General features: G+C 37.8%; 1 protein-coding gene across 1 annotated transcript in view; it reads right to left on the bottom strand.

The window, feature by feature from the left end:
- Positions 1 to 9,112, bottom strand: part of SCIN (scinderin) — an 81,056-nt gene extending 71,944 nt beyond the window's left edge. The window contains exons 1-2 of the mRNA XM_060632570.3: positions 8,844 to 9,112; positions 1,425 to 1,579 (exon numbers count right to left, since the gene is read on the bottom strand). Of these exons, the coding sequence (XP_060488553.3) occupies positions 1,425 to 1,579; positions 8,844 to 9,042 (354 nt within the window). The 5' untranslated portion in view covers positions 9,043 to 9,112. The remainder of the gene's footprint in view (positions 1 to 1,424; positions 1,580 to 8,843) is intronic.
- Positions 9,113 to 14,866: the final 5,754 nt, after the last annotated feature.

The raw sequence follows: 14,866 nt of genomic DNA, 5'->3' as shown, positions 1-14,866 counted from the left end.
TTTATTATTTAATTTAATCTTTAATCCTTAGAACACTTATTTGAGGAAGCTTTTTTTTATACCCATTATATATTTGGGGAAACCGAGCACAGTTGCTCAGAGGCAAACAAGTTATATGTAGCAGAAATGGGTTTATCACCAAGATGATGTCACAGTAAATGTTTTCAGTAACTATAAGACTCAGCTTATTCAAAATGTTGAGCTCACTGACAAAGGAAGTTTCAGGATCATTTGAGAAAAACTGTCGGAACTTATGTGAATTAAATAAAATTGGAGGTAATGGTTTCATATTTAGGGTTGTTCACATCCTAGAGTGAAAAGAATGATTTTAAGAGAGAAGAGAACGTATTAAGTATTTATTCTCATCTCCATGGCATCACAAAATATTCATTAAGGCTCTGACCAGGTAAAAGTAGAAACAAACCCCGTCACTGTAGTAGACAAATTTAATATATATTCAGAATTCTGGTTTAGCTCTGAGGTTTTAGGTCTTCAGTAGGCTAATATGCTCAAAGGGTGAGGGTCAGCAGAACATCTGTTAGAGCAGGTTTGATTTTGAATAAGATTGCTTCCAAACTGTTTGTCTAGGGAGGTATTTCTCACACTTTCACTCAACACTCTTGGGGGAAGGGGGGATTGTGAAAGGTGGCCGGTCTGCAAGAGTCATGGAGAGAATTCCAGAAAAAAGGCGGTCCTTCGTTAAAGGTTGCGTTAAAAGGAGAAAACGATTTAACTTGTTTTTGATTTTGTTTTCCCCCAAAACAAAGCCAGTTGATGATTAGTGTTTCAGGCCAAAACACATAAATGGGGCACATGTGTGTGTGTGGTAGTATATGTATACTTGACTTTGTGAGGCTACCACACATATATTCAACTCAGTGTTGTTTCATTTGTATCATTTCCAAGATCAAACCACACTATTTGGGAAATGTGTGTATAGCTCTTGCTATTAACTGGAATATTAACTGTTATAAATATTGTATTAACCTGTTCCAGAAAAACTGAGATTCCCAAGTCCTGGGTTATTTGCAGTAAATTCAGATGTTCTCTAGAACAGCATTTAAAGAAAAAAAATGTTAATACCTAAGTTGCCAACACTTAATTTTTGAAGTAACTCCACAAAATTTTTAAGGGCTTTCCTGTGACAACATGCCTGAGAGCTCTTAACTTCATTAAAAATTGACCTGTTAAATGAAATTAAGTCAGAATTTTTCCCATGTTATACCCACATTCCATAAGCGTTTAATGAGCACCTACTGTGTGTCCAGCAGGCACTGGTATAAATCAGTAAACAAAACAGACTGAAGCAAAAGCAAAGCAAAAACCCTGTCCTTCATGAACATTCATCCTGTGAAGACATGAGGTGTGAATGCATGGGAAGAGAAAGGGGATCATAATGGAAACAATTCAAGAGAACTGCTTACCTTGTATTTCAGACCTCCTTTGAAGTAGCCAACAAAGTCCGTAGATTCATGGCCTTGAAGTTCTCTACTCTGTACCGGCTTGCCACCCAAATAGTCATCCATCTGAACAGTGAAGATGGCAGCAGCTGTGCCTTCATCCTGAGTACACTCCTTTCCTGAAATTGCACAGGACAGCACGTCACTACTCAAGCAAGGAAAAGGACTAAGGCAGAACTTCTGAGAAGAAAGAGCTCAGATATTTTCTTTGAGTTACACAGCAATATAATAAATGGTCTTAGGCGGAACAGTCTTTTAGCAGAAATGGTGTAATATAAAAATACTATTTTGTTAATATCTAAAAGAATTGTTTTGCTCTTGCTTTCCAATTCTCTTTAAACATTTTTCTAAAAGAAATACTGATGTCTGTATACGCTTAAGAAGATATAACACTATATTCTAGTAGGATTCAGATTCATTTGGTAACCAGATCAGACTATGAGAATGTTTTCCAATTGTTTCAGCCTTTATTACCGTCGATCTTCAGGCTTCCAATAAGTCACTATGTTAATATTTGTAAGGAATATGAACATCATAGGCCATAGATAAATAGCTTTAAAAAAGCAAGTGGTTTATAGAATGGGAAAATGAGTATAACTTGACCTTACCCCTCTTTTCAAGTACCACAGTCCGCACTTCATTATCTTATTGGTGTAAGATCCTATTCTCTGAGGGGAAAGGGAGAGTAAAGGAAATAGACGCTAATATCTGTTGAATGCGAATGTATGTACTATTATCCCAGGAATTTAACACACAACACACACTTAGTTTCCACAATTCTAGTACAGATCCCATCTAGCCAACCTCACTGAGGTCAAAACACTAATTCACATCCTTCAGTGTGCACAAGGACCAGAGCTGGGACAGTCCTGAGAGGAACTCAAATTTTATAAAAGACATTCCAAAACCCTTGCTATATTGGAGCTGTGTGCAAGTCATAAATGATTTTAGAAATAACAATAGCTAACATGTATACATTTATAGTATCCTTGCACTGGGCCAGATACTGTGCTAGTGCTTTACATGGATGATCTCATTTAATCTTCAAGCAACTGCATGCAGCAGAAATATTTCCCACCATGTCACAACAAAAGAAATGGAGGCTTAGAAAGGCCAAGTAACTTCCCTGAGGTCATAAAGTTGACCTTTGGTAGAACACAACCCAGAAGCGGGTTTCCGTGATTCTGAAGCACAGGATTTTAGAAACCACAACACCAATAGAGAGTTTTTATACTCAGATTCTCACAGCAGAAACATTCTGTGATATCTGGGGTAGTTATTTTCCTCCAGGTGTAACTGATGTAGAAAAGTGTAGAAGTTATAACAATACTATAGTTCACCTGAAACCCCCATATTGTGAGTATTCACTAAAATTGAAGAAAGGAAAACAGTCAGCTATATTAATTTAAGAAGTGTATTTATTTACATTCCTCCCTTACTCTCAAAGGGGACCTGTATAGCTAGTTATCTTCTCAGGAAAAAAAAAAAAATCCACTAGCTAGAAGGATATTTGCCATGGTATCAATTTTGTGAACTTCTTGTGGTGAAAGGAAAAACACACATGAAATTTTACAGTCCAAAAGAATGCTAGTATCATTCTTCTGCCCACTTTCCCATCCATAAATGAGAATACTAATAAAGGCAAAGATGTAGATTTGCACTGAGATGTTTTAAGAGGGAAGCTTAAATCAAGGTTAATATCAGAAGTGTTAAGGATAATGTGTTTGACATAAAACATTCTTAATGAGTACAAGTTGAAACACAAATTTCTTTAGACAGATGTAAATAGACAGGCATGCAATTAATGAATGAACTGGAAGTAAGTTAATTAAATTATGCTATCATTTGTCGATGCTTGTGTACTGTGCTAGGTCAAGGGATATCAGTATTAATAAACTAGAGGGTTTGCTATAAAGAAGTTGAAAGGTCCTAAAGAAACCAATACCAGCCTTTGAATGTGAAAACTAGAATCCAATTCAATGATACCATGATGTAATTCTAGCAAGTGTTCAGAAACGTATGTACTTGCTCTATGAATTTTGCTTATAACTTCATTTATTTTCCCTTTTCTGATTTAACCAGTGTCTTTCAAGTTATGTTATAGTCTTTTGTGTTATGTCCTTTTATATTATGTTACATTGTACTTGTACATAGGCTGCAAACTTGCTAAAACTCTTTTGGGGTTGTGATGATTTTATATATAAAACAGACTAAAAGGGAGGTTTAATAACTAGGTTAATCAAATAGCCATTCGTGATAAAAACTCTTGCAAAGTTAGGAATACAAGGGAATATCCACAACTTAATAAACAGAATCTACAAAAAACACACAGCTAATACAATTCTTAATAGTGAAAGACTGAATGTTTTCTCCCTAAGTTGGAACATGGGAGGTCCACTCTTACTACTCTTACTTAACATAACATGGGAAGTTCTAACCACTGCAATCAGGTAAGAAAGGGAAATAAAAACATACATTGGAAAAGAGGAAATAAAATGTCCCTATTTAGAGATGACAGGATTGTCCATATAGAAAATATGAAGGAATCCACAAAAACAACCCCAAAAACTCCCAGAATAAATGCATTCAGCAAGATAGGAGGATAAAGATTAATCAATAACAAAAACCAGTCACATTTTTTTTTGTATAGAAACAATGAACATGCAGAAATTGAAATTAAAAACACTACCATTTACAATCACTCCAAAGAAACAGGTATATATTTAATAAAACAGGTACATGATCTATATGCTAAAAATGATAAAATGTTGATAAAAATATCAAAGACTGGGGTGCCTGGGTGGCTCAGTTGGTTAAGCGTCTGACTTTGGGTCAGGCCGTGATCTCAAAGCTCATGAGTTCGAGCCCCTCACTGGGCTCTGTGCTCACAGCTCAGAGCCTGGAGCCTGCTTCAGATCCTGTATTTCCCTCTCTCTCTGCCCCTCCCGTGCTCACTCTCTGTCTCTCAAAAGTGAATAAACATTAAATTTAAAAAAAAAAATCAAAGACCTTAACAAATATAGAGACATAGTTAAGATTATATGACCCAATATAATTAAGATTTTAATTTTCCCCAAGTTGATCTACAAGCTTAACGCTATTCCTATCAAAATTACAGAAAGGTTTATCATAGATTACACAATTTTATTGTGAAATTTATATGAAAAGGCCCAGGCCGTAGAAGAGCTAAAACACTTTTGACAACGAAAAAGAAGATTGGAAGAATAACTCCATCTGATATCAGGATTTACTATACAGCTACAGTAATTAAGACAGTGTGGTACTGGTGGAAGGAGAGACCCATAGATCAACAGACGAAATTTGCCCCAGTGGTAACATTTTTCAAACTATAGTACAGGTTGGTATAGTACAGTATATTAAAGCACAAATACAGGGGCGCCTGGGAGGCTCCGCTGGTTAAGCGTCCAACTTCGGCTCAGGTCATGATCTCACGGCCTGTGAGTTCGAGCCCCGCGTCAGGCTCTGTGCTGGCAGCTCAGAGCCTGGAGCCTGCTTCGGATTCTGTGTGTCTCTCTCTCTCTGCCCCTCCCCCACTCATGCTGGCTCTCTCTTTCAATAATAAATGTTAAAAAATTTAAAAAAAAAAAAGCACAAATACATAAGTACAGCACAGCATAGAATGCAGACACCAGGATACAGACATTGATACAACCCACTTATCTTTGTCATATTTCTCCAATTTCACTTGTGCTGCTCTGTGTGTTTGTACATTTAGTTCTCTAAAATTTGATCACATGTGCAAATTCATGTATTGGTCATCCCAGTAAAAAAAAAACTGTGCGGTTAGATCACCAAAAAATCCCTTAAATGTTGCCCTTTCATAACTACCACCACCTCCCACCTGCACCACCCCCTTCCCACCCCATCCCTACCCCCTGATAACAACGAATGTAAAATTCTATAATTTCAAGAATGTTTTATGTACACGGAATCATACACCAGGGAACCTTTTGTCATTGTTTTTCTTTCACTCAGCAAAATTTCCCAAGGATTCATCTGAGTTGTTGTGCGTATTGATAGTTTTGTTCCTTTTTATTGCTCCGTAGTGTTCTCTGGTATAGATATACCACAGTTTGTTTAACCAGTCACCTGTGGAAGGATATCTGGGCTAATTCAAGTTTTTGTCTATCCAAATAAAGCTGCTATGGACATCTGTGTGTAAGTTTTACATGAATCTAAATTTTCATTCCTCTGGAAGAAATACCCATGAATGCAATTGCTGGGTCATATGGCAGCTCCAAGTTTAGTTTCATAAGAAAGTGTCAAACTCTTCTTCATAATGGTTGTACCATTTTATACTCCCCCCTAAGCAATGTATAAAAATCCAGTTTCTCAGAATCCTCACCAGCCCTTGTATAGTCTAAGTTCCTTGTATTGTACACTGCATACTGCAATCCAATTCTTTGGATTTTCTTTGCCTCACAGACAGCCAAGCACAGACTAGATATACCATAAATGTTTGCTACTCTCAAATACATTTACGTAAAGTTTAACACTGGAAAGAGAAAGGATCGGGGTGAGTGGATGTTTGTAGTGTAGGCCCAGGATGTGACAGAGTAGCTTTATTACCCAGTCATGCCCATAGTCATGATGCTCTAAGGAACTAGAAGCAGAAGGTGGATGCATTTAAACTGCTAGGTGCAAAGCTAAAAATATTTTTTAGGAAGGACCAATGCAACAACTTTTAAGTTATAGGCAACAAATTATTACTTTGTAAAGTAAATAAAGAAACAATAATAAAAGGGAATAATCTAAGATACGCAAGGGCATCGCAGAAAGCCAATGAGGGAGAGAGCAGGGAAAAGAGGGCTCTTCCTCTATTCTTCCATTCTGGGTCCTGCTTCTCCTTGTTTCCCCTTTCCTCCTCTCACTTGGCCTGTTTCTTCTTTTCTCTCCAATGCACCTTTTCCATCCCAACCTGGTTCTAATTTCAGTGTCTTTCATCCTCCTTCCAAATGATTTATAGTCAAACCTCCTGCCCCCCCCCCCCCCGAACTTTCAGCTCTCCCTCTTGGAACTTTTTCTCAATCTGTCTCTCTGATTAACCCTCATGAACTCATACAAATTCAGGTCCTGGGTAGAATATTTTGGATGAAATACAGCTAGCTTCAGGGAACTAAAGTAGGAAGAACTGCTAAACAATTCCATCTAAAGGCCCTGGTTACTATTTTACTCTAAACTTTTCCATGCTCCTCATGATTTTCTCTTGGAGTCGATCCCTCCCAATTATCCTCATTTTCCTTTTTTCCGTCAAAGCTTCTCTACTTCCCTGTGTCCCAGAAATACAGACACTCTCTTTTTCATGGTGTTTAGCACATTTTATCTGTGTTGTATCACTGTTCATCTTATTGTATCTTTGAGATTATAAACTTTAAGGGAAGGCTCATAAATTATTCACATGCAAAAATGCCTTACACAATGTTGGGCATACTAAGTAATTACTGAATTCACTTATTACTTAACATACTATTAACTTCAGCTTTAGCAAGTCTTTAAAATCATGAAGTGTTTCTGCCCAAGGCATTTTCTATTACAATTTTTGAAATTGGTAACACCTAAATGAATAATGTGAATAATGAGTTAATGTGAATCTGTAAACCCTAAAAAACAATTTGCTTAATGAGTTTCTTTGGATAAGAAAGAATCTATAAAACAAGAAAAACAAAAACCAAAAAAAAATTAAAAAAAAAAAAAAAAAACACCTGTATTCACAGCCCTCTTATAGTCTCCCAACAACGTCAAATTTAACTGTTGTCTACAGCAGGATACAAAGTCTTTTCACACCTTAATTGACCAAAATTTCAAATGTGGCATTTCAGACACTCTTATTCATTCCAGATCCAAGTTATGAATACATAAACCAAGATGAGAACATTACTATTCTCTCTGGCATCATTCATTCGTGAACATGGTTTTATATTAAGGTTTCAGTGACTTCTGGTGTAAAATTTAAATCAATCAATGTCTAATATGATAGGAATAGTGACACTACACTAGGAAATCACAATGTGCTTGGAACTCAGCTTGCACTCCACCAAGTAAGCACAAAATTGTAATATCGAATGCTATAATAAAAACAGCCCTTTTCCCTCATTATAAGTCTCATTTGGAGCGTCTGCTGAGGTGTTCACTACCACTGAGAGCATCCTTTCTCAATGTTTTCTGCCATTCTATTTCTTAAAAGCTTCAAACGTTAGAAATAAAAATGATGGTTTTTCAGGGACTTCAAAGTGTGTGTGTGGTTTCGTGTTCTCCCACAGGCTCAGGAATAAAGCTAAAAATATAGAAACAGAAGTCTAGGGGAGGCAATCTAGTCAAAAAAGAAGGCAGTAAGTCTCAGATAATCGACATGTTGTTAGAAGGGGTGTGCCCACTGGCACAGGATCTTACGGGGAGAGGTTGGACATTCAGGATGTTTACGAGTAAAAGTAGAAGGTGGAAAAAGTAGAACACACAAGGCCCAGTATTCTGACATCCTGGCACGAATGCAGCCCAAAATAATTACTACTGCTGAAGGAGCTGTTTTGTTTCACACGGTGCCCTTGTTCAAGTAGATAAATAATATTTTTAAAAATAATTATCATAATAGAGCAACTCATCTATATGCCGTATAAAGCAATTTATTTATATTGACGATATCTCTATTTTTTTTTTCCTCTCTTCCATCCAGGGTCGCCAACACCTGATCAACAAGAATTTCTGTTAGCAGAACGCGTGAGCAAGTTGGTCTTGATTTAAAGCCACCCAGAGCATTAACCGCCGAAATTTGTGGACAAAAAGAAGCTGGGGCCTAAAGGCAAAAACTAAAAATAAATTAGAGAAAAGGGAGGGGGGGGCGGTTAGTTCTCGCCAGCTGCGGCGGATGCCTGCAAACTTGTTTGACTGCATCTCCTCCCGGACAGGGAAACCGGGACTGAACTTGTCGCAAGGAGAGCGGGACTTGGCCAGAGCCGGGGTGCGCTAAGCAGCGGCCCTGGGCGGGCGCGGGTTTGCAGAATGGAAGGTCAAAGGGGGAGAATCTGGGGGAACCTGTCTCCAAGCCCGGGTGATGCGCCTGACAAAGGTCAAAATCCATGGGATAAGATTGCTCCCGACCTCGCCGCGCCCCGCGTTTCCTGCCGCGTTCGCACTAGCGGGCTCTGGCGGGGAGAAGGCTGCCAGTCCAAAGGGGGCGGTCGGGAGGGGGCGCGACAGGCGCGACGGGTCTCCGGGCCCGCCCGGTTTGCGGCTCCCCTCTCCCCCAACTTCACCTGCACCTCACCCGCCCCCCCACCCCAACCTCCAGCCTGCAAATCTCAGCTTAGCCGCCTCGCCCCACCCCGACCTGGGCGCGTCGTGGTCTCGCAGCCTGCACCCCCTTACCTAGCCAGAAGTGCAGGCGGTAGGAGAAGCCCCGGCTCGCCCTGGCCGTGTGCAGCACCAGGTACGCATCCCCGACGTAGAAGTCGCCGTAAGCGCTCTCGGGCACCGGCACGAGCTCCAGCTTCTCGACCCTCCAGACCTGTAGCCCCGCCTGCTGGCCCGCTCGGGCGAACTCCTCGTGGTACAGCCCGTGGGCCATTGCTCCTGCAGGCAGCGCTCTGGGCAAGGGGCGGGGCACCTCGTCGGTCTTTGGAGTCGGACTAATCCGAGATGGGCAGAAGAGACTGTGCTTCGCGACTTTATAGGGCTCGCCTTGCGGGGAGGCGGGGCTCGGAAGCGGGAGGGGCTAAATACCCTAGGCGGGGTTGCTCGGGTGGCAGGGGATCCCGTCTCAATCTGAGCGATGCACCTAGCACCCACCGCCTCCGCCCTACTCTGAGTTAGAAGCAGATTCACAATCTCAGAAATCGTGAGATCCGAAAGGAATTTACAGACACTCCTGGAAATGCCTCCTAGTCTAAGGAAGGACATTTTTTTCGATATCAGATGGAGGAGATTAACAACTGAAACTCGGACGGGCGCAACGTTCTTTTAAAAAGAAAAATGACTATCCAGGTAACAATCATAATCACCAACTCCATCATTTCACTTGCCAGTCGCTCCATCTCTGGTAGCCGAAATTTCCGTCTTGATCTTTCCGGTTCGAAAGTGCCGTGAAAAACAAAAATGTCAGGTTTCTTTGGAAAGGACGAAAACCTAGTAGGCTGGTGGTCCTACGCAGAAGACAGAGCTCTCTGTAAATCCCCCGGGGTTCAGAAGCAGTGGTTAAGCTCTTTGCTTTTTTTGTCCAGGAAAGTTGTTGAAAAGAGAGCAGCCCTCCTCCTGGGGTGTTCTCAAGACTGGGTTGTCTGTGGTGGTATGCGCAGCTTGCCTTGTGAGTTACCTGTTACCTGGCTTCAAGGGATTGATTTCTCATTGTTTACCCTATAGTTTTTGCTTTTGCAGCACTGTAACACGAGTGTGTGGAAGTTTACGTTTTATTGTGCATTCTTTTAACAGAAGCGGGTATGGCAAAGGCTTTTGTTCTGAAAAAGCCAGTCACTAGGGATCTAAAGATTTAGAAAACTGATGTTTATGCAGGTGTATTTTCTTTCACCGTTTCCCAAATTACAAGAGTCCCCAGACGATCACTAATAATATGCAATTCGATTTTTCCTTAATTAATTTATGTTTTTAAACAGGTATTACATGACTATGGGAAAAATTCAAAAGTACAAATGAGATGACACAAGTAAATCATTTGTGTCTGTTACATAGAAAATGTTCACTAATGAGCTATTATTTTGTGACAGACTTGATTTTGCTCCTCTAATTACCTTCTCCATCCTTCTGCATCCTGTGGTCTTCCCTTAGGGCTGACTTGCATGGACTAAAGCAACTGGTCTTCGATGACCTCTAGCTTAGGGTTGGTTGGAAATCAGAGAGAGGAGAGTGAGGTCAGAATATTTATATACTTGGTCCCTTCTACCAAAAGTCACTGTACCTTTAAAGACAACAAATAACTCTATGTTGCTTTTTCTGTTTTGGGGGGGGGGTGCGTATGTGTGTGTTTGTTTTTTTTCTTTTTTCTTTTTTCAGTTTCTAGCAACTACCCCCTTGGATGCATTTTCCTTCTTGGCTTTTCTGTCTTTCAACTTCTGTATATAGCCTATTAAAAAAACTCTTGAGATTTTCCTATTTTGTGAATGTCATGTATTTATAGGTTGAGATACTGATTGATAAATATTATTATCTATATTCTCTTTCTTTCCTCCTCCTAACCAAAACAATAAAAAGTGGATATAATGAGGCTCATTTTACAGATGAGAAAACTGAGACTTTGCAAGTGTGCATGGCCAAGGGGAAATTCAAGCCCACTGAGTCTCATTCAGAAACACATGATGTTTACCAAAACTCGTTCTTTCAGTTCAATTATTTGGCTAAGATTTGCTGACATAAATATACTTTATATTTTTATTTCTTCTAACTTATCACCAGAGAAGCTTCCACTCTAGCATGTCCCATGCGACACCAGGAAGTTTAGTTTTAACATTGTCACCGAGGCATTATATGTCTTAGTTTCCTTAATCTGTAAAGTAGAAGTCATTTGTTCTCTTCCATCTTCTAGTGAAAAATTATAAGAACCAGTGATCTGGACACAAGATAACTTAAAAATCAGAGTGATCACTTAAGCTTAGTTTCAGTTTTAGCAATAATTTCTTTCCTGTTAGTGAAGAAATATTAGTGAAGAAATAAAAATAAAAGGAAATAATTTCCTTCTAGTTGAAGAAGTAAGAAAGAACTTTGATATGGACAAGTGGAATTTCCTCTTGCTTAGGCCAGGACATTTATCTGCTTTCTTTTGTCTATAATAATGAAATAATGCATTTAAAAATACATTTGTTTAGGGGCACTGGAGTGGTTTAGTCGGTTGAACATCCGACTTCAGCTCAGGTCATGATCTCAGGGTTCGTGGGTTTGAGCCCTACATTGATTGGGCTCTGTGCTGACAGCTCAGAGCCTAAAGCCTGCTTCAGATTCTGTGTCTCCCTCTCTCTCTGCCCTTCCTCTGTTCACACTCTGACTCTCTCTCTCTCTCAAAAATAAATAAACATTAAAAACAATTTTTTAAATACATTTGTTTTACTGGTAGTCCTGCTAAATAGTAATAACTCTTGTTTGATTTCCCCAATGATTTGAGGGTGTACACATGGAGCCTAGATTCAGGAGACCTGAGTGTCATGAGGATCAAAAGAGATAATTGTTCCAGAGCTGTGAGAACCAATCAATAAACACAGTTAATAATTAGCAAGGGCCCTTAGCCCTAGTACCTATCAAAGCTGTGTGATTAGTGAAAGTGAAAATGCACTTTCTAGGGAAGTGTATTTAAATTCTTCTTGACCATACTAGACAAACTAGAACTTAAAAAAAAAAAAAAATTTCACCCCTCTTTTTTTTTTAATTTCAGTCAGGATCTATGACTTTCCCTTTCATTAATTTAAAATTACACATAATACTATAAAGACATGGTCATGGCCCAATACTATGGTGAAGGTTTTATTGGTCTTGAATGTGTACTATTTTGATAAATAATTCATTTCTTGTAAACCTACTTGACATAGTGGGTTGATTCAGCAACTTTCTTCGTAATATTTTCATTATATATAAAACTCATTTATTATTTTTATTACATAGTAAATAGTAAACCCCTGCAAGATTATTGAGAGAAAACACCATCATTATTTTAGGTCTTTACATATTAAAGAATGCTTATGACAGAAGGAAAGGTTGAGGATCCAAAGTCTCATGGAGATTTATGATTTGAAATGATAAATTTTGCTTTGCTGATGCAAATAGAGATCTGAAGATAATTCTGGTTTTAAAATATGATAAAATTGAGGCTAAAGCCCTGAGACTGTAGCAACTTTTTCTCTCTGCCTGGTTTTTCTAAATGTATCTATTTACTAATTATCCCAGTTAACATTCCATTCAGTTTTGTGTGTTTGTAGCCCTGACTTTACCAGCCTGTGAGAAATAACTTCAGATTTTTCAAGGACTATGTCAACAACTACTTACAATATTTGAATGTCAGAACTGTATGACCATAGAGAATGATGGAAATCAGACATGATCAGATCCTCATTTTGTGTGCAGGTACTTAACAAAAATAAGGTTAATTAATTCACCTAAACCCAATGGCAACTTGTTTAAAACAGCCTAAGGACTTGAAGATATGCTTCTCACTGATCAAAAATCACTTCCTTTAGCAAATTCTCTTCTTGACTCAACATCTTTTTTTATGAGTCTAAATTAAGCAATTTGGTATTCCTTTTACTCTTAGCTTCCTCTTGTCTTGATATTTTGAGGTTTCCCTAAAATCACAGGCTTCCATAGACTATTTAAATTGACTGGAAGGATTTTTGAATTTTTTTTTTTAAACGTATTTCAGGGGACACTGTTCTGAATCTGGCATGATCACTCCCATGTCTACTCAGTCCCTCTCCTGAAATGACAAAGATTAAAAATAAGCTGTTCAATGACTATCGTCTGGACACTTGGTATTCATGCTTCCAGCTGAGGCCCACTGAAGAAAAATGGAAGGCAGTTTATTTCACCAAAGAAAGTGTGGAGCCCTGGCGTGCTTGGGAGACTTTTCAAAAGCAAGAACGCTTTTGACTTTTTCCCATGATTTTTTATGTTAATATTTATCACGAATATTTCTGATTACAATAGTTACACTGACTAAAGACAATTTTGGAAGTCTTTATGAATAAGACTATGAATAAGATTCAACTTATGACACAACCTATAGATAAGTTCTGATAACATTTTAAAAAAATTAAGATCATGATATGAAACTCTATCTTCTGATTTGTAATTTGTTTTGTCACCTATAGTACACAGGTCTTTTCACTGAGTAGGTAGGGCTGTAAACAATGTAGAATTTACAAAAGTTCCACCCTCCCCACCAAGAAATCCTGACTTGCTGGGCGTCAACAAATCCCAAGTCCCATACTTTGAAAGTATGTCATAATTTTAACTTTTATTTTTATTTGAAAAATTATAAAGGAATCATACACATAATCACATCTTTCTTGCTCTCCATTTTGACAAAAATGTTATTATTCAAGAAGTGAATACCTGTCTTTGGTCCATTGAAGTCTATCTTTTAGAGGGTGCAACATTTTACCAAAGGTGCATATCCTCTCCAAATGTTTGAGTTGATACAGACATATTCATGCATCTTCTTTCTGTCTTTCCCTCTGTCTATCTCTGTGTATCCATCCATCCACCTCTATCCACAGTGGATAATGTTTGGAAGTTACTAAACGTTATATTTTAGAAAAATATGGAGTTACTGGAAAATTTTTCATAATAACATTGAATGAAAGAAAAAATGGAAGATAGAAACTGGTATATTCATGTTTGGTTAAATTATAAATAAACATAGATTACTTTTGAATATCTTGTGTGTGCTATATACTGTGTTTTCATACGTATTACCAGTTTAATCACACAAAAATCATACAGTGTGGACAGTGCTATTATCACCTCCATTTTCAAGAAAGGAAAACTGAAGTACAGATCAGATAAGAAACTTCACAAAGTTATGTTTGTACTCAGTGCTGAGCTGGTATCTGAATCCAGGTAATCTGAGTCATGAGCTCACCATCTAAACCATAGGGAACATCCAAACATCTACATGCCTCAGTAGGAATGTAGCTAGGCCCTAAGCAGGTGAGGTAGCCTAATTTATGAGGAATAGTGAATTGATTTGACATGAATTTAGATTTATCTCAGCGAGACTGTTGTTCTTTAAATTTGAAATCAAAGACAGAAGTTGAGAGATAATGGGACCCTAGGGAATATATAGTTCTTGATTCCAGCAATTACATAAATATTTTAAAAATCAAAAATAATATTCTAAATAAATAAATGCCAGTAAATTTGATATTGAAAGCAAAATGGATATATTTCTGGAAAATGCAAAATGCCAAAATTAACACAAGAAGAAATAGAAAATATTAATTGAACAATGTATTTTAAATAACAATGCTCTAAAACATTTTCCTTCTAGAAGTTTTACATGTGAGTTTTGCCATGTATGTTTCTTATTTTATAGTAGTTTGTCTAGACAACAGAAAAAACAGCTGCTAAAATTATTTTAATGATGTTATGATAGCATTCTAATTCCAATATAGGTAGTTCAAGAAAATACAAATATGGTTCAGTTTCATTTATGAACATCAATACTAATATTATAAATAAAATTTTATCCAACCAAAAACTGTTTTGTTTAAAATAATAATAATAATAACCTCAATAGATTAGTAAGAAATAAAATCTCCTCATGTTTACCATTCTTAGAAAACTAGGCAAAAGGGGACTTCCTTACTTTAATGACAAAATAATAAACTATAGCAATAACATATCAAATGAAAAAATTTTGGAAGGATTTCATTTAACATTGGAAAGAAATAGAA

The sequence above is a fragment of the Panthera onca genome, chromosome A2 (genome assembly GCF_046562875.1).
Source record: "Panthera onca isolate mPanOnc1 chromosome A2, mPanOnc1 haplotype 2, whole genome shotgun sequence".
Taxonomy (NCBI): domain Eukaryota; kingdom Metazoa; phylum Chordata; class Mammalia; order Carnivora; family Felidae; genus Panthera; species Panthera onca.
This window is presented reverse-complemented; position numbering and strand designations above follow the sequence as displayed.